A 24,581-nucleotide genomic window follows, 5' to 3' on the forward strand; every position below is an offset into this window, starting at 1 on the left:
TAATGTGAATTAATGACTTTAGCCTTCCCCAGGCAGCAGTTCACGTGCCACCTATGATACAGAGACAAGGTGGGTGAGGCATTATCTATTATTGGACCAACTCTCTGACCAACAGAAGTAGGTTCAATGAAAGATATTCCTCACTCATGTTGTGTCTCTAACATCCTGGAACCAATGCAGCTGCAACAACAACATACACAAACGTATATGTTATGTATCTCTAGCCTCTGTTTGCCAGAAGCTGGGAATGGGTGACAGGGGATGGGTCATTTCATGATTATCTGCTGTGTTCATTCATTCTGGGGTAATTGGCATTGGCCACTGTCTGAAGACTGGATACTGGGCTAGATAGACCATTAATCAGACCTAGTATGGCTGTTCGTAAGTTCAGTTTTACGCAGCTTAGACCTGGAAAGGCCATCTCTTGTAGGGATTATATTGGATTCAATTTTCATAACTTCTTTGGCATCTTCTCAGCAGAAACTTTCTATCTTCTGTGGGTTGAGACTGTGATGTCTAGATTTTTGTTCATTAGGAATTCAGCTGAGAGGACAACATTACCCTCGCTTGGAACCTTAAAGATGACATGGAAAGGAATATAAACTTGGGTTTTTTTCAATTTCTGACGTGTATAAAAGACTATTTTAAAAGCATTTAAATTGTATTTGTTTTTTACATTAATACTAATTCAGTTCTTGTGTGCTCTGGAACACTCTTTGGATAACCAGAAAACCAGAAAGATCAGAGCAGCACCTGATTAAGTGAGGTGAGAAATGGATATCTGTTTAAAATCCTTTTTTTAGTTAACACATATATGACTAAAATGCTCTACAAAGAACTAGAAGAAACAAAATCTCTTAAGGTAAAGATCCCTTTATGCTGCCCTTTCACTTAAGGTGTGAGTGCTCACCATTGGGGAAGTTGCCTAGTACAGCAATGTAAAACAAGATTGGACTTTCCTGTTGTTTCTAATGTCAAACAATCAAACAAACAAACATCCCCTATCAATGTCCAGGCCTTCCAACAAAAGCAGAAAAAAATTGAGAAACCAAATTTTCTTCTACATGTTGAACCTCTCTAATCCAGAATTGTCTTGTCCAGAAATATCTGTCATCCAGAATGATTTTAGTTAGCTGGATGTGCACTTTTCGTGAGTGTGGCCAAGTTTTCTGTGGTCCCATAATGTTTGTTTACAGCCACCAGTCCTAGCTCTCAGTGTTCTGTGTTGTTTGTTAGCTCTAATTTACCCCTAAATGTCCTCTAACAGCACAGTAAACAGTGGAAGTGTTAGTAACGCTGCTAGACAATATTGACCTCCCGTGGTCCAGAAAATTCTCTTATTTGGAACAGTCAGGTCCCAAGGGTTCCGTACTAGAGAAGTTCAACCTATACAAATTAGCTTTAATCTGTATTTCAGCATTCGCCTGAATGACTCACCAGCTTCTCTTATTTTCAAAGGAAGGTTAACCCATGTTCAGGTTACAGAATATGACCCTACAGGAGGGCATTTCCCATTGGGTAAATGCAAAAGCAGCCATATAGAATTTAAATAGTACATCAGGAAATCATCTTTACGAGTACCTGAGGTAAAAGACTTCCAACAGAAAATCTGTTAATACTGAACAAGGTCCAGCTTTCACACTGATGTGAAATATGTATAACAAGGCGTATTTAAGTGCTCCTCCATCAGTAAGTAATTTTCAAAGTCTGTACTGTCAGACTTCGAAAATAATAATGGGAAAGGTATTTCTAAACCACATATGAAGTGACTTGTGGTGAGGTGGGGCCTTCAATGTCAAAGAATGCACTACTGTCCATCTTCATATTACATTATACCATTTTTACTGAATAGTGCAAAACTATAATTAATGCTCACACACTGGTATCTCAGACACAAAATATTCTTTGGTCACAAAATAGTGTCCCTAACTCTTTTAGGGTATGTCTACACTACCCCGCTAGTTCGAACTAGCGGGGTAATGTAGGCATACCGCACTTGCAAATGAAGCCTGGGATTTGAATTTCCTGGGCTTCATTTGCATAAGCCGGGCACTGCCATTTTTAAATCCTGGCTAGTTCGAACCCCGTGCCGCGCGGCTACACGCGGCACAGAGTAGCTAGTTCGGATTAGGCTTCAGGAGTACAGCTAGTTCGAATTGGAATGAGGAGTACAGCTAGTTCGGATTAGGAAGTCTAATCCGAACTAGCTACTCCGTGCCGCGTGTAGCCGCGCGGCACGGGGTTCGAACTAGCCGGGATTTAAAAATGGCGGTGCCCGGCTTATGCAAATGAAGCCCGGGAAATTCAAATCCCGGGCTTCATTTGCAAGTGCGGTATGCCTACATTACCCCGCTAGTTCGAACTAGCGGGGTAGTGTAGACATACCCTTACAGAATATTACATGGTTATGTCATTGGGGGTATGTCTACACTACAAAGTTAGTTCGAACTAACGGACGTTAGTTCGAACTAACTTTAATAGGCGCCACACTAGCGCTCCGCTAGTTCGAATTTGAATCGAACTAGCGGAGCGCTTAGTTCGAACTAGGTAAACCTCATTTTACGAGGATTAAGCCTAGTTCGAACTAGCTAGTTCGAATTAAGGGCTGTGTAGACCCTTAATTCGAACTAGTGGGAGGCTAGCCACTCTGGCCAACACCAGGGAAACTCTATGCCCCCTTCCCGGCCCCGGACTCCTTAAAGGGGCACGGGCTGGCTACGGTGCCCGTGCCAGGTGCAAGCCTGCCAGCACCCAGCCAGCAGACTCTGCACCTGGCACGGCTCGAGCCACCCACCCGATGTCCCCCAGCCCACCCCCTCTTCCCGGGACCAGGCTGGCGGCTCCCGGGAGCTTGCCCTGGACCGCAAGAGGCAGGCACCCGCCTAGGCTAGTGCGGACATCGTGGACCTTGACCACGATCTCCGCACTAGGCACAGGAAAGTGGCCGTCTAGGGCAGGAGAGCTGCCAGCCTGGCCACCCAGGAGCAGGTGTGCATGAAAATCAAGGGGGTCCACTGAGACCCCCGACCCTGAGCCCTGAGCTTACAATGGCCGTCCTGGGTCAGACCAAAGGTCCATCTAGCCCAGTAGCCTGTCTGCCGACAGCGGCCAACCCTAGGGACCCTGGAGGGGATGGACCGAAGACAGTGACCAAGCCATTTGTCTCGTGCCATCCCTCTCCAGCCTTCCACAAACTTTGGGCAGGGACACCACTCCTACCCCCTGGCTAAGACTACTCCATGGACCCAACCTCCATGACTTGATCTCACTTCCCTTGAAACTCTGTTCTAGTTGTAGCCTTCACAGCCTCCTGCAGCAAGGAGTTCCGCAGGTTAACTATTTGCTTTGTGAACAACAACTTTCTCTTACTAAGTTTGAAGCCTGCTACCCATTCCTTTCCTTTGGTGTCCTCTAGTCCTTCTTTATGGGAACTCAGGAAGAACTTTTCTGAATGCACCCTCTCCACCCAACCCCTGCTTTTAGAGACCTCTATCCTGTCCCCCCTCCGTCTCCTCTTGTCTAAGCTGAACAGTCCCAGTCTCTGTAGCCTCTCTTCATCTGGGACCTGTTCCCAACCCCTGATCATGTTAGTTGCCCTCCCCTCTCCCAGCCTTTCTCTTCCCCTCTCCCCACCTCCTTTTCCCAGTCTCCCCCAGTTTTGTTCAATAAAGACAGAGTCAATGTTGGAAGAAACGTTATCTTTATTTTGTACATCAATAAGAAGGGGGGCTAGGGAGGGATAAGTGGAAGGAGGTGAGGGAGGAATGGGGTACGAGCCCCCGATGGGGAGGACTGGGCTGGTCTGCGGGCTTCTGGGGGTGGAAGCTCTCCTGCAGCCCCCCAATTGCTCCCTCTCCCCAGATGGCAGCCTGTGGCAAGTGCAGCCGGGCTGATGGCCGAGTGGTGTGATGTGCCCAGTGTGGGTACTCCGGGCACTCCAAGCCAGAACTTCTTTGCAAGCGGGGCACCGCTGAGAACTGTGTGTCCGGGGTGGGGGTCGGGACCCTTTAAGCGCAGCCCTCGGCTAGCCTGAGACAGCATCTCCACGCTCTAAGTCCTCCTCTTATGCCCTGCCGGCACTGCTTCCGGCCATCCTTAAGCCCTGTTCAGAGTCCACTCAATGTGGACTTGCTAGTTCGAATTAGCAAAACGCTAATTCGAACTAGTTTTTAGTTCTAGACGCGTTAGTTCGAATTAGCTTAGTTCGAATTAACTAATTCAAACTAAGTTAGTTCGAACTAGCGCTGTAGTGTAGACGTACCCTATCTGATCAAGGCTTAAATTTTTACAGAGTATTTCCTGGAGCCCTCTAAGTCCCCTGCCCACTACATGCTATAAAAAGATCAGCAGAGCTTCACTCAGGACAGCTCCCGCTTAATTTAAGCCCTGGGTCTGATAATGATCAGAGATTGAGAACATTTCATATGTTTTCAGTGTGATTAATGAGGAGTCAGAATATCGTAAAAATAGGTCTGTGAAACTCTCACAGTTGTGTTCTTTTTTTCTCTTTTTCTCTTTTATCTAGAGAGAAAGATAGAGGAACATGGTAAGACAGACCAAATCTGCCTATCTTGTCACCTGTACTTATCCTACTTCACCCTGTCCCATCACAATAGGCATTCGGCATCTGGAGATGTGTTTTTGGTTTTCTGCAACTAATGAAAGTTAGGAAGAATGTCTGAAAAAAAATCTTATTTTTAGGGCCTCACTGACTAGGAAGATAGTCCTCTTAGTTGTTTCTGAACCTAAACACAATAGATCAGATTCAGATATGATATAAATGGTAATGTAAAATGTGTATGTATTAGTGGGTAGAAGTTAATTGATATAGCTTATATATCAAGGATAAGAGTAGCAGGAAAACAGCAGGATAGAAGATAAAACACGAAGGTTTACAGCTTCTTTAACAAGCTACATCTCTGCTTCTGCATTGTTGTTGCATAACATAATTTGTATAGGTTGAACTTTATTTACTTGTGTTACTTAGGCCGGTATATATGAGATGTCATAATATGAACCGCTGTTACACCCCACTGGAATTACACCCCCTAGAATTGGGCCTAGTAATACCGGCTCTGTGCTGAATTCCTTACTGAGGCTTAAATCCTACTGTGCATTGGGCTTTCAACTCTCAGGTGTGAGTAGGAGTGGGTGTGCTCAGTGCTCTCCTTCAAATTCTCTCAGAACTTACCTCAGTTGTGGTGCTTACAAAATGACAGCTCTGTACTTTGAGAGGCACTTGTGGATAGGTTAAGCTTATTTATAACTATAAACCTTTTCAACTTTTACAGTGACCCACACCTGTGAAATGTATCTCTGACAAAAATGCAGCTCATTGCTTGATCTTACAGCATGACCAATCTTTTAAATACACCATCTTCATTTGAAAGTTGGATATGGCAGAATATAAACAAAAGAGAAAAACAGTGGGTGTGACAGTATCTTTTATTGGACCAATTTTTGTTGGTGGACATGTTAGTTACCTTCTCCAGACCTGAAGAAAACATCCACTTAGTGTACAGTGGCAGTCAAAAAAGCAAACAGAATGTTAGGAAGACAGAGAATATATTATTGCCTTTTTATAAAACTATGGTACACCAACATCTTGAATACTGCGTACAGATGTGGTTGCCAGTGTTCCCTCTAATCTGCGCAGCATCACAGCTTCCCAGGTGATTAATCAGCCTCACCCAGTCAGTCAGCTTCATGCATGGAGCCCTGAGCCTCTGATGGGGTAGAGCTGATTAATCACCTGTGAAGCTGTGCTGCTCCACATCTTAGAGGGAACACCGGTGGTCACCTCATCTCAAAAAGGATACATTGGCATTGGAAAAAGTTTAGAAAAGGGCAACAAAAATGATTAGGGGTTTTGAAGAGATCCCATATGAAGAGAGATTAAAAAGACTTGGGTTTAGAAAAGAGGAGATTAAGGGGGGATATGATAGAGGTCTATAAAATCATGACTGGTGTGGAAAAAGTGAATAAGGAAAAGTTATTTACTTGTTCCCATAATATAAGAGCTAGGTGTCACCAAATGAAATTAATAGGCAGCAGGTTTAAAATAAATAAAAGGAACTTTTTCTTCACACAACACACAGTCAACCTGTGGAACTCCTTGCCAGAGGATGTTGTGAAGACTAGGACTTTAACAGGGTTCAAAAAGGAGCTAGATAAATTTATGGAGGTTAGATCCATCAATGGCTATTAGCCAGGATGGGTAGGAATGGTGTCCTTAGCCTCTCTTTGACTGGAAATGGATGACAGGATATGGCTCACGTGATGATTACCTGTTGTGTTCACTCCCTCTGGGGCATCTGGCATTGGCTACTGTCCGAAGACAGGATACTGGGCTAGATGAACCTTTGGTCTGATCCAGTATGGCTGTTCTTATGTTCTCTGTGATACTTATCCCTTGCACCAATAGAAGTTGCTCTAACAAAACATATTACCACATCCACCTTGTCTCTCTGGGACCAACACAACTACGACACTGCAAGCAAGAGTATGTGCAAAACAGTAAACTCGGATAACCACAATTTTTACATTGGATACCACAAATCTTGACAATAACAGCACTCACCTAATTTCAGTACAGGCAGTCCCCAACTTACACGGATCCGACTTATGTCGGATCCGCACTTACGAATGGGGCTTTTCTCGCCCCGGAGCTCACGGGCGGCGGGTCGCCACCCGTGTCCTCCGGGGCGAGAAAAGCTTCTCCCGGTCTCCCTGGTCTGCTGGGGAGGGGGGGTCCAGCAAAGCCGCTGGACCCCCCCAGCAGACCAGGGACACCCGAGCAAAGCCGCCGCCTGGGCGGCTTTGCTCGTTTGCCCGGGAGCAAAGCTGCCCAGGCGGCGGGACCCCCACCGCCTGGGCGGCTTTGCTTCTGTCCCCCTGGTCTGCTGGGGGGGGTCCAGAAAAGCCGCTGGACCCCCCCCCCCCAGCAGACCAGGGACACCCGAGCAAAGCCGCCGCCTGGGCGGCTTTACGAGCAAAGCCGCCCAGGCGGCGGCTTTGCTCGGGTGTCCCTGGTTTGTTGGGGGGGTCCAGCGGCTTTGCTGGACCCCCCCAGCCGACCAGGGGGACAGGAGCAAAGCCGCCCAGGCGGTGGGGGTCCCGCTGCCTGGGCGGCTTTGCTCGGGTCTCCCTGGTCTGCTGGGGGAGGAGGGGGCGCAGCTAGTTCGCCCCCCCCCCAGCAGACCAGGCTTTTGTTGCGGGACGCCTCGGGTAGAGCAGCTGGGGTGCTACCGGGTTGGTCCTGTGGGAACCTACCGGGCAGCGCCCCAGCTGTTCTGTCCCAGGCTCCAAATTCAGCAGCTGTTGAAACTGATCAGGCTGATTCCAGGAAGCGGGGGGCAGAGCAACTCTGCCTCCGGCTTCCTGTAGTCAGCCCCTGGTCAGTTTCAGTGGCAGCAGCTGAATCTGGAGCCAGTTCCGACTTACATACAAATTCAACTTAAGAACAAACCTATAGTCCCTATCTTGTACGTAACCCGGGGACTGCCTGTATATATTTTCAACTAGTACATTTATATTTACAGCGTTCATGATTTAAGTAACTACTACAGTCGTGACAGTGGTGGTACAAATCACAGTCGTGGTATAATGCTGTCATGCATAGGATAGGAATTAGATGAAGTAAGCACTTGCAAGTCTGCTTCTGAGAAAGAGAGAAGGTGTTACCTTTTGAATGGCAGTGACCCATGTAGCCATTTTGGAAGCAGTGATCGTGAACTCTGGACATAAGAACAGCCTTAGTGGGTTTTTCTTGTGCCAGGTGCTTCAGAGTGAATGAACAAAACAAGGCAATTTATTAAGTGATCTATCCCTTGTTCAGTCCCAGCTTCTGGCATTCAGAGATTCAGGACACCCAGAGCATGAGGTCCATCTTGGATAATAGCCATTGATGGACCTATCCTCTGTGAATGTATCTAAATCTTTTTTGAACACAATTACACATTTGGCCTTTACAATATACCCTGGCAACAGTTCCTCAGCATAGTCACTGAAGCCATAGCCAGCTTTCTGTGGCTAATGATTGGTTTGCTATGAGTCAGTGTCTATTTTTAATTAAAAAAAAATAGGGACTATTGGAGGGAGACATTTTAAGAATTCTGAGAGGGAAACTGGAGGCTTTTCATTCCTAAACTGAACGGGCGGGGGAGGAATGTGACAAGGCTGAGAGTACAGAGAAGCAGCAGAAAGAGAGCTGATAGAAAGCAGAAACAAGATAAAGTTGTTAATAATCTACCAGTCCCTTTCCCCTGACCTCTCACAGGAACATGAGTCACTGTAATCATGCAGCAGCCTCTCCACTTCCATCCTCATCCATATGGGGCAGGATCAAGAGGAACCTTCCAGGTTTCATGCTCCAGTGTCAGATATAGACTGGCTACAGAGCTTGCTTCTGAGCAAGATGCACAGCAGATGTGTTCATCATAAGATCCTTTATGCGCTGCCAAGTACAGTTGAGATTAGCTTAAATAAGGTATTTTATGCACAGCCCTACCTAGTGGCTGAAAAATATAATATAGTTCAACATTCCATTTACTTCCCCATTGAGTTCTATATTTCTACCATTTACAATATTTACACTGTCATGTAAATACACTGCAGTGCATACATGTAGAGCCCTGCAAATCTGCAGATGTCTGCTTTATATCCACAGGTATCTGCATCCACTCATGGCCTCCATACTTCTCAAAAGACTGTGGGATGTAGCATTAAACTGGTCGCTTTTTGCAATGTTTTGTGTGGCTCAATAGACCAATGTGAGAAAGGCATGTTCGGCTGCAGTAGGTACAGCTCCATGCTGTAGTAGTGTTAGTTGTTATCATCCATTCTTTCCTCTTCATTCTTTTCTTGTTCTGGTTTTCTGACAAAGTCTTGTCATAGTGCTTTTGTCCTTGGCGGAGGTGTTGATGCCAGGTACTTCTGTCCATTGCCAGGTCTTCCCAACTATTAATGTCTATCTGAAACTTTAGCAAAGCAGCTTTGCAGTAGTCCTTGAAGCAGAGTTTAGGGCGTCCTTTTGGTCTTGTTCCCTCTGCCAATTCTCCGTACAAAATGTTCTTTGAGATGCGGTTATTGTCCATTCTCTTCACGTGACCCAGCCACCATAGCCTTCTGTTATGCAGAATGGCTGCCATGCTTGACATTCCAGCTCTTTCTAATACTTTCTCTTTGGGACTTTATCTTGCCATTTGCTGTTCAAAATTTTGCATAAGCAACGGAGATGGAAAGAGCTAAGTTGTTTTTCTTGGCTTGCATAGGTGGGCCACGTTTCTGATCCACAGAGAAGAATGCTCAGCACACATGTCTGGTAGATAAGTATCTTTGTCCTAATTGCGAGCTGTGAGTTTGCCCATGCACGTTTTGTTAGTCTGCTGAAAGTGGTAGCTGCCTTTCCAATATGAATGTTAATTTCTGCATCTAATGACAAGTTGCTAGTTATGGTTGAACCTAAGTAGCAGAACTTCAGAACTACTTCCAGAGGGTTGTTATTTAGCATAATACATGATGAAGTTGTGTTACCTTATGCAAAGACCACAGTTTTCTTAAAACTGATGGCAAGAGCAAATTGTTGACAGGTTCTTGACAATTGGGCCATAAGATCCTGGAGTTGTGTTTCATTATGAGCTACAATAGCAGCAGCAGCAGCGAAGAGCAGTTATCTGATAAGCACTTTCTTTATCTTGCTTTTCGCCCGCAATCTAGCTGGACTGAAAAGTGATCCGTAAGATCTTGGATCGAGGTAGATGCCACCATGTGAGTTCTTGAATGCACAGCTTAGGAGGACTGAGAAACATATTCCAAATAGGGTTGGGGCAAGAACACAGCCCTGCTTTACTCCTGTGTTCACCTGAAAGCTATCTGATGTATATCCATCAAACTGGATAGTAGCTCTCATACCCTCATGAAAAGCTATGATCAGCTGCAATAGTTTTGGTGGGCAGCCTATTCTCTCAAGTAGAAGGTAAAGTCCTTGTCAACTAACAATGCTGAACGCCTTTGTGAGGTCCACAAAAGAGATATAAAGTGGCATATTTTGCTCACGGCACTTCTCCTGTAGTTGGTGAAGGGAGAAGGTCATGTTGATGGTTGATCTTCCTGTACAAAAACCACACTGTGACTCTGGATGTATGCAATTAGCCAACAGTTGGAGGCGTCTTAAGATGACTTTTGCAAAAGCTTTACCTGTAATGCTAAGAAGAGATATGCCACGATAGTTGTTACAATCTCCCTTGTCTCCTTTGTTTCTTATATAAGGTGACAATATTTGCATCTTTCAAATCTTGTGGTTTTTCCCCTTTCGTCCAGCACTTCAGAATGAGATTATAAAGAGGGAGAATGAGACAGTCTTTGTTGTGCTTGAGTACCTCAGCAGGAATGCAATCTGTGCCTGGCGCTTTTCCGCTTGTCAGTGCATCTATAGCATCTATCAGTTCCTGCTTGCTTGGCATGGCATTAAGTTCTTGCATTTTTTCCATATTGGGAATGAAGTCTCCGGTTTCTGACATGATGTTTCGTTCCTCTGAATACAGCTCTGAATAATGCTCAATCCATCTGGCCATTTGCTTGCTCTTATCTGTAACTGATATATCCTTCTTATTTTTTAGGGGAGCAATCTTAGTAATGTTGGGACCTAAAGCGTTCCTTAGGCCTTCATACATGGCTCTTGCATTTCCTGTATCGGAGGCAACCTGGATATCACTGCAAATATCTATCCAGTACTGATTTATGCAATGCCTGATCTCTCTCCGGAGTAGGCCTTTTGCATGCTGTAGTTTGGCCTTCGCGCTGTCGGATGGATTCTTGATGTATTCAAGATATGCTTCGTTCTTCTGCTTTATGAGGGACATCAATCTGTCAGCATTTTCCTCAAGCCAGTTCTTATTGGATGACTTTTTTTGCCAAAAGCTTCACGGGCTGCTTCATAAATAGCGCTACAAAGAGTTTGCCATGTTTCTTCAACTGATTCTACATGTGCATTCTCTTCCCACTTTTTTGCAAAGGCTTTGGCAAAGTCTTCACATTTAGCACTATTCCTTGTGTTCATACAGTTAATTTTTGGCTACTTGTTCAGCGTGGTTCGATGGAATTTTTTTGCTTTTAGTTTTGTTTTACTGACAATGAGGGAATGGTCCATGTCACAGTCAGCACTATGGACTTTATGCTGTTTTGGTTCTTTCTTTGCACTAGGACAAAATCCAGTTGATGCCAATGGCCTGACCGTGGGTGGTGCCAAGAAACTTTGTGGCATTCTTTTCCAGGAAAGAAGGTGTTTGTTATGAAGAGTTCATTAATAGAACAAAATTCAAGTAGCCTTTGGCCATTCTCATTCATTTTTCCGATGCCATTATGTCTCAGGCAAATAGGCCATGATGAAGTATCAATGCCCACTCTTGCATTGAAGTCTCCTGTGAGGGTCTCGGGGTGCGATCACCCCCTCCCAGTCCGAGAGGGGGGGTCTGCGGACCCCTTTTGGTCCTCCTTTTGTCCTGTGTCGTCCCTGGGCCGCCGGTGTGGAGTCCGGGCCCCTGGGGTGCGATCACCCCCTCCCAGCCAGAAGGGGGGGTCAGCGAACCCCAGGCCGTGAGTACCCGCCGAGCGGGATGGGGGGGCCGGAGCCCCTAGCCTTAGGTCCTCCTCCCCCAGCCCGGGGTTCTAGTTTGGTCCCAGTCGGTTAGTGTGGCTGTCGGGTGCTGGACGCTCCCCGTGTGGAGGGAGGGGGACCCGGTCCCGCCCTCTCTCCGGGTCCCAGCCCGGGGCCCTGAGCGCCGGGGCCGCTAGCGCCCCGGCACGGTGGACGAGGGGGGTGAGGATTCTCCCCCCTGTGGCCCGTCCACCCACGGCCGCCAGAAGCGCCCTGCCCCGGGCTCCTTCCTCCCTCCTGTTGGGTCTGCCGTCCGATCCCCGTCGCCCTGGCGCCTACCTTGACTCGGCGGTCTGTGGTGTCTCGTGTTCCGATGGCGTCCCAGGGGTGAGCTCTCCAGCCCTGGCACGCTCCTGGCCGTCCCGGTCTCTCCTGACTCGGCGCGGTGGGGTCCTCCTGCCGTCTGGCGAGGGGCTGAGTGCTCGCCAGGGGCAGTGGCTGTCCCGGAGGCCCCGGGACCAGCGCCGGGCCGGCAGCCGGGCTGTGTGGCGCTCACGCTCCGTCCTGCGGTGGGGGCTGCTCCTCCGCCGCCGCGAGGAGCCTGCGCCCCGCTTCTCCGGCGGCGGGCACTTTTAAACTGGCCCGCCGCGCCGGCCGCCGCCCGGGGCCCCGCCCCTTCCGGGCCCGCCCCCGCTGGCGGCCCTCGCCAGTTGCCGTGCGCCCCGGCCCCGCCTTCCCTGCGTGGGCCGGCGGGGGGGGGGCCGCCCATCGGCTGCCGGCGCAAGCGCGGGGGAAGCGCCCCCGCCTGCCGCCCCCGGCGGCTAGAGTTGTGGGGTTGCTGGGGGGTCTGCGGCCGGCCGGCAGAGCCCCGCCGGTGAGGACTCCGCTCGCCCCGCCCCCGGGAGAGTGACGGCCGGCGGGGGCTCCGCTCCCCTCGCCCCTGGTCCGGGGCCGGCCCGTCACACACCCCCCCCCTTACCGAGGGGTCTCCCTCATCCCCCACGGGCTCGAACGCCCGCGAAAAGAAGTCAGCGTTTTGGTGTTTTTTTCCCGCTCGGTATTCTACGTCGAAGCGGTAGGGTTGTAATGCCATATACCAGCGCGTTAGGCGCGGGTTCGAGTTTTTCATGGAATTTAACCACACAAGCGGGGCATGATCCGTGATTAGTTTGAATTTATTGCCCCATAGATAATACCTTAGGGTCTCAATGGCCCATTTCACCGCCAACGCCTCTTTCTCGATTGTGGCGTAGTTCCTCTCCCGCGGTAGGAGTTTCCGGCTCAGGTAAAGGATCGGGTGTTCCTCTCCGTCATGGTCCTGGGCCAGTACTGCTCCTAAACCGCATTCGGATGCATCTGTGTATAAAGAGAATGGTCTTTCAAAGTCAGGCTGCCTCAACACTGGGGCTTGGACTAACCTGCGCTTTAGTTCGCGGAAGGCCTGGTCGGCTTGTGCCGTCCACTGGATCTTGTTGGGGTGCGCGTCCTTGGTTAGTTCAGTCAGCGGGGCTGCGATCGTGGCAAAGTCCGGCACAAATCGGCGATAATATCCCGCCAATCCCAGAAACCCTCGTACCTGCCTCTTCGTTGATGGTGGCGGGTAGTTCCGAAGGGCTTCCACCTTTCCCAACAGTGGTTTCAGTTGCCCTCCTCCCACGGTGTAACCGAGGTAGGACACCTCCCGTTGGGCGAAGTGGCACTTTCGGGGATTCGCTGTGAGGCCTGCCTCCTGCAGCGCTTGCATCACGGTTTCCAGATGCTGGAGGTGCTCTGGCCACGTCACGCTGTATACGGCGATGTCATCGATGTAAGCTGCTGCGTACCCCTTCATGGGCTCCAGTACCTGGTCCATGACCCGCTGGAAGGTCGCTGCTGCTCCGTGGAGTCCGAACGGCATCCGGCGAAACTGAAACAACCCGAAGGGGGTGGCGAACGCGGTCTTCTTCCTATCCTGGGGTTCCAAGGGAATCTGCCAGTAGCCTTTCGATAGGTCTAGGGTGGTGATGTACTTAGCCCTCCCCAGGCCCTCCAGCAGCTCCTCCACCCGTGGCATGGGGTAAGCATCGAATTGCGAAATCCCATTAACCTTTCGAAAGTCAATGCAGAACAGCACGCTCCCGTCTCGCTTGGGGACCAAGACTATGGGGCTGCGCCACTCGCTCTGCGATTCTTCTACCACCCCCCATTGTTTCATGGTCTGCACCTCCTGCCGGACGGTGTCCCATACCTTTCGGGGGAGGGGTCTATGAGCCTCACGCACTACCTGTCCTGGTTCGGTATTGATACGGTGCACCCCTACCTTCGCTGTCCCCGGGGTCGCCGTCAGAACGTGGCGGAACCGGCGCAGGAGTTCTTCCATTTGCGTCCGTTGGTCCACCGTCAGCTCTGGCCCTATGGACGGGGTCTCTTCCTCCGCGTGGTCGGCTGGGGAGGGGCCGAGGTCTTCGTCGCGGTCCGCGGGCGCCACTAGGAGTCCTTCCCGGGCCACCCACTTTTTGAGCAGATTCACGTGGTAGATCTGCGTGGCCCTTCGTCTCCCGGTCAGCCGCACCTCATAATTCACGTCTCCTACCTTCCGGACGACCTCGTAGGGGCCCTGCCACGCCGCGAGGAGTTTGGACTCCTGGGTGGGCAGGAGCAACAACACTCGGTCGCCGGGCTCGAACTGGCGGTTCGCGGCCGTGCGGTTGTAGTAGTGGGCCTGTCGCGTCTGGGCCCTCAAGAGATTCCACTTTGCATAGGCGCCGAGACGCCGTAACTTCTCTCGGAGCTGCAAAATATACTGTACCGTGCCCTGGCACCGGGCCGACTGCGCCTCCCAGTCCTCCCTTAGGATGTCCAGGATCCCCCGGGGCTGCCGCCCATATAGTAGCTCGAATGGGGAAAATTCCGTGGAGGCTTGGGGTACCTCGCGGATGGCGAACATGAGGGCGGGCAACATCTGGTCCCAGTCCCTCGGGCTGTCCTGCACCACCCGCCGGAGCATGTCCTTTAAGGTGCGGTTGAATCGCTCTACTAGTCCGTCAGTCTGGGGGTGGTATACTGACGTCCGCAGGGTTTTAATGCGGAGGAGTGTGCACAGCTCCTTTATCAGCTGGGAAGTCACGTTTGTCCCCTGGTCCGTGAGAATAGCCTGCGGGAACCCCACCCTCGCAAAAATTTTAAGCAGTTCTGTCGCCAACGTGGGGGCCTTGACGTTGCGGAGCGGGACGGCCTCCGGGTACCGGGTGGCGTAGTCGACCACCACGAGGATGAACCGATGCCCCGCCCGGGAGGGCTCCAGTGGCCCTACTAGGTCCAGGGCCACCCGCTCGAAGGGGGTGCCCACTACCGGGAGGGGTACCAGGGGGGCCACCGGGACGGCGCCCGTTGCGACCTTCTGGCAGCTGGGGCACGAGGCGCAGAAGTCCCGTACCGCCCGGTAAACCCCTGGCCAATAGAATCGGCGGAGGACCCGCGCCAGCGTTTTTTCCCGGCCCAGGTGCCCCGCCCAGGGGTTTGTGTGCGCGAGGTCCAGGACCTCCCTCCGCCGGGTCTGGGGGACTACCAGCTGTCTCTGTTCCCCCTCCCCCGCCCCGCCTGTTACCAGACGGTATAGGCGGTCCTGGATTACCTGGAAGCGGGGGCCCTGCTGGCGTTCGTCCGTCTCGTCCGGATCACCGGCCCGTTCCCAGGCGTACCGTAGAGTCTCATCGGTCCGCTGCTCCTCCAAGAAGTCGGAGTCGTCGCTTCCGCCGCCCCGCGAGGGCGCCACTGGGCTAGGGGCGCGAGGGTGTACGTAGGCTTCCTTCGCGGGGGCCCGTCCGTCCGTCCGGTCCATCCCCTTCCGCAGGAGTCCCGGGAACCCCGGCCAATCTCTCCCTATCACCACGGGGAGTGGTAGGTTCGGGGCCTTCCCCACTCGCCAGACCCTGGCCATCTGCCCATCCGCCAAGTGGACCCACACTGTGGAATAGGTTCGCACGTCCCCGTGCACGCATTTCATCTGGGCGGTCTCGCCGGTGGGTGGGGCCTCCCGTACCAGCTCCTCCCGTACCAGGGTGAGCGCGGAGCCGGAGTCCACTAAGGCCTGCAGGGGTTTCAGCCCCAGCCAGACGGTCACTGTTGGTCGTGCCGGTCCCGTCTGTGGGTCCCCTGGGGTTGGTGTGGACAGGGTACAATCCATCATCGGGCAGTCGCGTTTCAAGTGCCCCTCTTGCCCGCATTGATAGCAGGCGGTCCGGCTCGGCGCCCTCCGGTCGCCGCCCCCTTGCTCTTCGTGGCCTTTTCTGCCCTCCCCGGGGGCCTCCCCCGGCCTCGCGGGCCAGATGGGAGCCAAGCGCCGCCCCCCGCCGGCGGGTGGCTTTGGGGCGCCTCTGGCCGGTGTCGGCCCTGTCCCGCGGGCCCGCGGTGCATCCCTCGTCGCGGGGCCGGGCATGGACTCCCGGCGCGCTCCGACCTCCCCGCCCTCCGCATCGAGGTGCGCCTCCGTCAGTGTGATGGCTGCCGCTAGAGTTCCCGGCTGGTGCCGGCGGACCCACTTCTGGGCACCCGGGGGAAGGAGGTGGACGTATTGCTCCAGGGCCACCATTTCGGCAACTTCGGTGCCCGTCCGTTGCTCCGGCTCCAGCCACCGCCAAGCCCACTCATGCAGGCGCTGTGCGAAGACTCGAGGTCGCTCCCCTGGTTTGAATCGCTCGTTACGGAATCTTTGGCGGTACGTGTCACTGTTAATCCCTAATTGGTCCAGGATGGCCTCTTTCACCCGGTTGTACTGCAGTGCCTCCCGGGCTGCTAGGCTCCGGTAGGCCATCTGGGCGGGCCCGGACAAGTACGGGGCCAACAGCGTCGCCCAATGGGCCTCCGGCCACCTCGCAGCCGTAGCCACCCTCTCAAAAGTTGTCAAATATGCCTCTGGGTCGTCCCCGGGCCCCATCTTGGTCAGGCGGAGGGGTAACGATCCCAGATCGCGGTTGCCGTCGTCGCTCGGCCACGCCGGCCCTCCCGCCGAGCTGGGCGGGGGAGCCCCGTGCATCCACTTCTCATGTTGGGCCGACAGCTCCTGCACCAGCAACCGTTGCTGATCCTGGAACTGGCTCGCCAGCTGCTGCATCATTTGGGACTGCTGTTGTTGCTGCTGCTGCTGGGTTTCCCTCACCCAGTCGAGTAGCTGCTGAGCATCCATGGTGGTATGCCTTTCCGTCTGCTCCCTAGGCGCAGAGGACACCCTACCGTAACCGCCTGTCACTTAGTGGGGGTCATGCCCACATTCTCCACCACGTGTGAGGGTCTCGGGGTGCGATCACCCCCTCCCAGTCCGAGAGGGGGGGTCTGCGGACCCCTTTTGGTCCTCCTTTTGTCCTGTGTCGTCCCTGGGCCGCCGGTGTGGAGTCCGGGCCCCTGGGGTGCGATCACCCCCTCCCAGCCAGAAGGGGGGGTCAGCGAACCCCAGGCCGTGAGTACCCGCCGAGCGGGATGGGGGGGCCGGAGCCCCTAGCCTTAGGTCCTCCTCCCCCAGCCCGGGGTTCTAGTTTGGTCCCAGTCGGTTAGTGTGGCTGTCGGGTGCTGGACGCTCCCCGTGTGGAGGGAGGGGGACCCGGTCCCGCCCTCTCTCCGGGTCCCAGCCCGGGGCCCTGAGCGCCGGGGCCGCTAGCGCCCCGGCACGGTGGACGAGGGGGGTGAGGATTCTCCCCCCTGTGGCCCGTCCACCCACGGCCGCCAGAAGCGCCCTGCCCCGGGCTCCTTCCTCCCTCCTGTTGGGTCTGCCGTCCGATCCCCGTCGCCCTGGCGCCTACCTTGACTCGGCGGTCTGTGGTGTCTCGTGTTCCGATGGCGTCCCAGGGGTGAGCTCTCCAGCCCTGGCACGCTCCTGGCCGTCCCGGTCTCTCCTGACTCGGCGCGGTGGGGTCCTCCTGCCGTCTGGCGAGGGGCTGAGTGCTCGCCAGGGGCAGTGGCTGTCCCGGAGGCCCCGGGACCAGCGCCGGGCCGGCAGCCGGGCTGTGTGGCGCTCACGCTCCATCCTGCGGTGGGGGCTGCTCCTCCGCCGCCGCGAGGAGCCTGCGCCCCGCTTCTCCGGCGGCGGGCACTTTTAAACTGGCCCGCCGCGCCGGCCGCCGCCCGGGGCCCCGCCCCTTCCGGGCCCGCCCCCGCTGGCGGCCCTCGCCAGTTGCCGTGCGCCCCGGCCCCGCCTTCCCTGCGTGGGCCGGCGGGGGGGGGGCCGCCCATCGGCTGCCGGCGCAAGCGCGGGGGAAGCGCCCCCGCCTGCCGCCCCCAGCGGCTAGAGTTGTGGGGTTGCTGGGGGGTCTGCGGCCGGCCGGCAGAGCCCCGCCGGTGAGGACTCCGCTCGCCCCGCCCCCGGGAGAGTGACGGCCGGCGGGGGCTCCGCTCCCCTCGCCCCTGGTCCGGGGCCGGCCCGTCACATCTCCCAAGATGAAAAGTTATTCATCTGATGAGATAGAATCAACTACTTTCTGCAAGCTCTCAGAAAAATGATTTTTATCTGCGCTATTTGTTGTCAGAGTTGGTACGTAGGCACGGATGATGTTGACGTAGCCTGATTCAGTGAATAGTCAAAGAGCCATGATGCGCTTGGATTCAGCACTTGGTGTATATTGACTTAAGCAGCGAGTTGCAAATGGCAAAGCCAACTCCATGCAGGCATTTCTCATCACTATGTTTTCCTTGACAAAAAAAGGTGTAGTGGGACTCTCTTATAGATCCAGAATCGGCAAGTCTAGTCTCTTGAAGGGCAGCAATATCAATGTTCAACCTGATGAGTTGTTGATCCATTAGCGCAGATTTTCTGATGATTATGGTCATATCGTCAGAATCATTATTAATTCCAGGACACATGGTTTTTATGTTCCGTGTTCCCCTTCTGAAATTTGAAGTTTTTCTATTACTGTTAGGCACGTGATTTCATCTGCTTTTTGACTTTTGGTCTAGTCCCATGCGCCCAATGGGACAGCCAGACATGGCGGGTCAGCACCTAACTGTCCGGGGAATGTCCGGCTTAAGGCGGGCGGTAGCTGACCAGTGGAGTGTGATGACTCCTCCCACCCTCGAAAGTGACCCCTGGCATCTTCCTCTTTGCCAATTTAGGAAGGCTTATAACCGGCATCTGCCACTTTCCGTGTTATGACCATGCTTAACAGCAAGAATGGAGTGTCCTCTCTATGCTGTCTTCTGCTGCTTTGCCTGGGCAGATAATATGGAGATCGTTCATTGTCCAAGGACACTATCCCCCTGTCAATCCTTCTAGTTAATCCCAAAGGAAAGACAAAAGTCTATACATTTGGAACTGGACTGGTTGTAGGAGATGCTGGAAAACAGATTGGATGTGTCCTTTCTGCTAACTGCCTTAGGATCTCCACTCCTGATTTTCTGTTTGGGTTTACTCCGATGGCCTTTGACTCGCCTGAAACTACTTGCAAGGCAGTGAGGGATTTTCTTTCAGGGGTTTCTTCCCTTAGACTTTCACCCTCCCAGTCTAACCCACAAGGCAGTGGGGGCGGCAGCCTTATTTAATGGCGGGCTACACTTGCCATTTTACAATGCTATCATTGGGAACATATGATTTTTGATCAGTACAACGGACGCCAACCCATATCCCATCACACCGTGGTAGCTTTGCCACTGCTGGTCCACGGCTGCATATTAGCATGATGAGACATGCGTATTTTTCAGCAGACCTCTCACATGAGGTCTCCTGTCCGCCACCTGGAGACACGCCTGGTAGCAGGCAGCTCTGCTCTTTGGTTACCAGGGACCAAGATAACAGTGTGCATCTACACTAAAAGCCTTTATTCCGAAATAATGTCAAGCTGGAGGACTTCTAACTGTGACTCATGATAACCCTAATTTCACAAGGAGTTAGGGAAGTCGAAGGAAGAGTGTTCTTCCTTTAACTTCCTGCTGTGTAGACAGTTCCAAAAGCCAAAGTAAGCTATTTCAATTTCATCTACACAATTGACATAGCTGAAGCTGCATAGCTTAATTTGACTTTAGCCCTGCTGTGTAGACATACACTCAGGGACATGTTATGTCTTTCAGATACCTTATTTCTATATACTTGGAAAAATAGTCCACAATGACCAGCCTCTACACATGCATAATTCTGTAGCTAGTCTCTTCCAAGGTCTCTCTGTTAAGAGTTATTAAATGTTCTTTGTGTTGTGTTGGTCTGTTAGTTCCATAATGCTCACATGCAGATAAAGAATAAAATATGTCCTTGCATATGCCCAGCCAACACACTGACTGGTCAGACTATTCATAGCATTTAGTTAACACACAATGTCCTTCTTGGATGAGGTTTAGGATTTCTCTTCTCATTTCATTTGGAACTAGCATTTGATTACCTTTAATCATGCGTCCATTTGACTCACTTAATTGTTTACACACTGCAAAGTGGACTCTTGTTATTTCTTTAGTATCTTTTACATAGTTGGCCCTTACTCTTAGGCTGTGTCTACACTGGCAAGTTATTCCGGAAAATCAGCCGCTTTTCCGGAAAAACTTGCCAGCTGTCTACACTGGCCACTTGAATTTCAGGAAAAGCACTGACGATCTAATGTAAAATCATCAGTGATTTTCCGGAAAAACTATGCTGCTCCCGTTCGGGCAAAAGTCTTTTTCCGGAAAACTGTTCCGGAAAAGGGCCAGTGTAGACAGCACAGTAGTGTTTTCCTCAAAAAAGCCCCGATCGCGAAAATGACGATCGGGGCTTTTTTGCGGAAAAGCGCATCTAGATTGGCCACGGACGCTTTTCTGGAAAAAGTGCTTTTCTGGAAAAGCATCCTGCCAACCTAGACGCGCTTTTCCAAAAATGCTTTTAACGGAAAACTTTTCCGTTAAAAGCATTTCCAGAAAATCATGCCAGTGTAGACATAGCCTTCATGTAACTTAGCACTTCCTAAGTTTGTCTGTTGAAGTTGCTTTTTTGCACCTGGGGTAGTCTCTTTTCTTACAGTGGTCTGCATACATCCACCACATCCCTATACACCCTTACTTCATCTTTGAACTCAAGAATAGGTTGATGCAATATGGGGCTCCATGACAGCCTCTCTGCTACTATTATTTTTTCTCAGGAACATATTTAGCAATTGGATGAAATCACAGTTATCTATAATAATATAGAGATATAACTTTCTCATAGGGTGTGTCTACACTGGGCCACTTATTCCGGAGAATCAGCCGCTTTTCCGGAATAAGCCGCGAGCTGTCTACACTGGCCCTTGAATTTCCGGAAAAGCAACGATGCTGTACTGTACAAAATCAGCCGCTATTCCGGAAACCGTACGATGCTCCCGCTCGGGCATAAGTCCTTTTTCCGGAAAAGCTTTTCCGGAAAAGGGCCAGTGTAGACAGCTTTTCCGGAAAAGCAGAAGAAACGTAAAAAAGCGGTTTGGACGGCGGGAGACCCCGTAGAAGCCACGGACTTCCGCATTACCCGAAGGCTTAAAGAGCCAGCACGCTACTGGCCGCACGTGGCAGGAGGCCCTTCAGAGACCTCCCTTCCCAGCTCTGCGACGTGGCAAGTGTGCTGCCCAGCCACCTCAGCGGAGGCATGGCAGCTCGAGGTGGTCAGCCACCGTCACCCGGGGCAGAGGAGGAAGCCCCCAGGGGCCGGAAGCGCAGGGCCCCATCCTGGACCCCCAGGGAGCTGGAGGCCCTCCTGGACCTGTGGGAGGAGGAGGAGGGTCTCCATGACCTCCAGTCCCGCCGCCGGAATGCTGAGCTGTACACCCGGATGGCCCGGAACCTCGCCCAGCAAGGGCACCCCAGCCGCAACTGCGAGCAGGTCCGCTCGAAGGTTAAGGAGTTGCGGCTGGGGTACGTGCGGGCCACGGAGGGGAGGGGAGCAGGGCCTGATGCCTGCCCCTATTTTGAGCGGCTGAACTCATTTTTGGGCGAGCCAGCCCCGCAAGGCCCAGCTGTCCCCGTTGACACCTGCCAGCACCCCCCGATCATTCGTCCCACCGAACTGGAGGAGGAAGACGACAGCGGCGGCGCTTCGGGAGAGGAGGCCAGCGTTGCCACCCAGCAGGCCCCCTCCAGCAGCTCCTCTGTGGCCGGGGAGGAACCCACTGGTGAGTCTTTGAAGGTTACACTCCCAAAGGGCGGGGGGCGGAGGGCGAGCGAGACCCAAGTGTCCGGAGGGGGGAAGGGGAGAGCATGTCACTCAGGCCACGTGAGCTGCACGCTGCATAGCATGCGGCAGTTAGCAGCACGTGCAACCACGTGCAGCCTGGTGACTGAGCGGCAGGTGGCCGTGGTAGGCAGCTGCGGGCACGGCTGGGACCGTGCTTCTCACACACATTTCAGCGGGATCAGGGGGAAGGGTGGATGCCGGCTGGAACCGGCCAGGGCCCGAGGGACTCAGCCCAGAGCCTGCTGCTCCACCAAGGGGTGCAGCACAGGGAATGGCACACTGTCCCAGGCCTGGCTGTGAGGCACAGCCAGCTGCTCCTGGGATAAGTGCAGCGTCACAGTCCTGTGACCGTGGACCGCCACCGAGCCGCTCACCTGCTCCCAGTGCCTTGGCAGGTTCCCCGAGGGAAGTCCCCACTGCGGCCACACCTGTCCCTGGGCTACCAGGCTTGCGGGAGGGATAGTGGGAGGGAGATGGGCCCCTGAGTTTTGCTGCAAGGATGGGACATCCCCCCACCCAGTCACCCTTTCTGGTTCTGACCAGGAGATATCGCACGCAATGGGATCTGAGAGCCCAGACCGCCACTGACAGGTGTGCTCCCAGGCACTGCGTGGGGATGCATCTCGCTCCCTGTCAAACACCAGTGATTAGCCCTAAGCTTTTCACAGTGTCCACCGGCAGGGAGTTCCACAGGTGAACGCAGCACAAGCACCCTCCTGCCCTGCACGGAGCCAGGATACAGACCGGTGCTTACAATACTGCAGGGAGGACCCTACTCCCAGGGGTGGTCCTTCTTGCCAACATACAACACCCCCCGGGAGCAGGAGGGGAACTGAGTGGGCCCAAGCCACAACTGTGCGGTCACCTGGGGCTCTGGGGTGGAGGGCATGGAAGTGTGGGGACAGTGGATGGCCTGCCTGACTGACCCGTCCTTTCTTCTCTTCCCTGCAGCGGGACCCAGCACCAGACCAGCGACTCCAGCAGCAGCGGCACCCCCAGCTGCCCAAGCCCGGAGGCCCAGGCTCCGACACCGGGACCAGCTGCTTCGGCGTCATGTCACCGCGGTGGAGGGGATCCAGACCTCCATTGCGGAGCGTGTGCAGGGGGACCAGGAGTGGCGGCAGGAGGGATGGGCTGCGTTCCTGGAGGAATGCCGCGAGATGCGTGCCACAATGGGCACCCTGACGGCACATTTAATACATGCCATCCACTATGGCATGGCCGGACCGCATGCCCCCGCCATCCCTCCGGGAGCACAGCCCATGCCCCCTCCTATCCCTGCTCCTCTCCCAGCTCCTGCTCCTCTCCCTGCTCCTGCTCCTGCTCCTGCTCCTGCTCCTGACCCTGACCCTGCTCATGCTCCTGACCCTGACCCTGCTCATGCTCCTGACCCTGACCCTGCTCATGGTCCTGCTCCTGACCCTGAAGACCGTGCTCCTACTCGTGCTCCTACTCGTGCTTCTACTCGTGCTCCTACTCGTGCTCCTACTCGTGGGCACCTCAGCGTGCAGGCTGCCCCAACGCGGTCTGCCCAGCGTGGGCAGGTCCGCCCCCAGAGGGGCGCTCGCAGGGGCCACCCGTCCCAGTAACTGCCCCCCCTCCTTCTCGCAGTTAAAGGTCCCCCCCTCCTTCTCGCAGTTAAAGCTCCCCCCCCCTCCTTCTCGCAGTTAAAGGTCCCCCCCTCCTTCTTGCAGTTAAAGCTCCCCCCCCCTCCTTCTCGCAGTTAAAGGTCCCCCCCTCCTTCTTGCAGTTAAAGCTCCCCCCCCCTCCTTTGTAAATAAAAAGTTCTGTTTTCATTTCAATCTTGTGTGGTTATTGTGTTCCTCTAGTAACTGTACAGAAATTATGTGAGATGCCAATTAGCCACTTCAATTTAAAGAGGGTTACAACTGTGGACAACAAATTCATGACTCTATCACCGGGGGGGGGGGGCTTTTTCAGTGGTCATTGGTTCGCGGCGCATAAAGAAATACTTGAGACTTTTCAGTAAAGATGTAAACCAGAAACTATATTTACATAGCAACAAACAAGCAGAAAAAAATGGTTACAATATGCAGTACAGTACACATTCAAAAACATAAGTTAGGCGCAGGGAGGACGATTGTGGTGTTGCTGGCCACCTCGATCCTTTGGTCCTTCCGGGCCTCAGGAGAGGAACAGCCAGGAGATCCCTCGACGGATGACTGTGGTGTTGCTGGCCACCTCGATCCTTTGGTCCTTCCGGGCCTCAGGAGAGGAACAGCCAGGAGATCCCTCGACGGATGACTGTGGTGTTGCTGGCCACCTCGATCCTTTGGTCCTTCCGGGCCTCAGGAGAGGAACAGCCAGGAGATCCCTCGACGGATGACTGTGGTGTTCCTGGCCATGTCAGTCCTTTGGGCCTTCCGGGCCTCAGGAGAGGAACAGCCAGGAGATCCCTCGACGGATGACTGTGGTGTTGCTGGCCATGTCAGTCCTTTGGGCCTTCCGGGCCTCAGGAGAGGAACAGCCAGGAGATCCATTGAAGATGGCACTGATGTAAGCCTTCGACACAAGTCCCAAATCCTGTTGGCTGTTCCTCAGGACGGCGATGGTGGCCTAAACCCTAGCCTAACTTAAAAGAAAAACCCTAACTACACCCGACGCACCCGACGAACAGACTCGATGACGGCCGCGATGTGCTGTGACCCGACGCTTTACTATACTATGGGGAGGGGGGAGGTAAGGGGAGGAGGTGGGGAAGGGTAGGAGCTGGGACGGAGTACTCTGGGGTGACCCAAGCGACCCTGCTACGGGGCTTGGGCAAACATGTCCACCAGGGCCTCTCTAATGCGCACCGCCTCCTGGCGCGCCTGGCGGATGGCAGCTGTGTCGGGC

The 24,581-nt window shown here is 53.4% G+C and overlaps 1 protein-coding gene across 1 annotated transcript; it reads left to right on the top strand.

The window, feature by feature from the left end:
- Positions 1–21,082: 21,082 nt before the first annotated feature.
- LOC149525247 (uncharacterized) lies at positions 21,083–23,361 on the top strand. The gene is made up of 2 exons (XM_089776200.1): positions 21,083–21,663; positions 22,677–23,361. The coding sequence occupies exons 1-2, from the start codon at positions 21,141–21,143 to the stop codon at positions 23,312–23,314; spliced, it is 1,161 nt and encodes a 386-aa protein (XP_089632326.1). The 5' UTR covers positions 21,083–21,140; the 3' UTR covers positions 23,315–23,361.
- Positions 23,362–24,581: the final 1,220 nt, after the last annotated feature.

The sequence above is a fragment of the Pelodiscus sinensis genome, chromosome 2, assembly GCF_052426305.1.
Source record: "Pelodiscus sinensis isolate ZL-2025 chromosome 2, ASM5242630v1, whole genome shotgun sequence".
In the NCBI taxonomy this organism is placed as follows: Eukaryota; Metazoa; Chordata; order Testudines; family Trionychidae; genus Pelodiscus; species Pelodiscus sinensis.

Bases quoted from the DNA above. Each gene is read 5' to 3' on its own strand.
- LOC149525247 (XM_089776200.1), top strand. From the start codon at position 21,141: ATGGCAGCTCGAGGTGGTCAGCCACCGTCACCCGGGGCAGAGGAGGAA. The intron at 21,664-22,676 runs GTGAGTCTTTGA...TCTTCCCTGCAG, and splicing joins GGCCGGGGAGGAACCCACTG to CGGGACCCAGCACCAGACCA.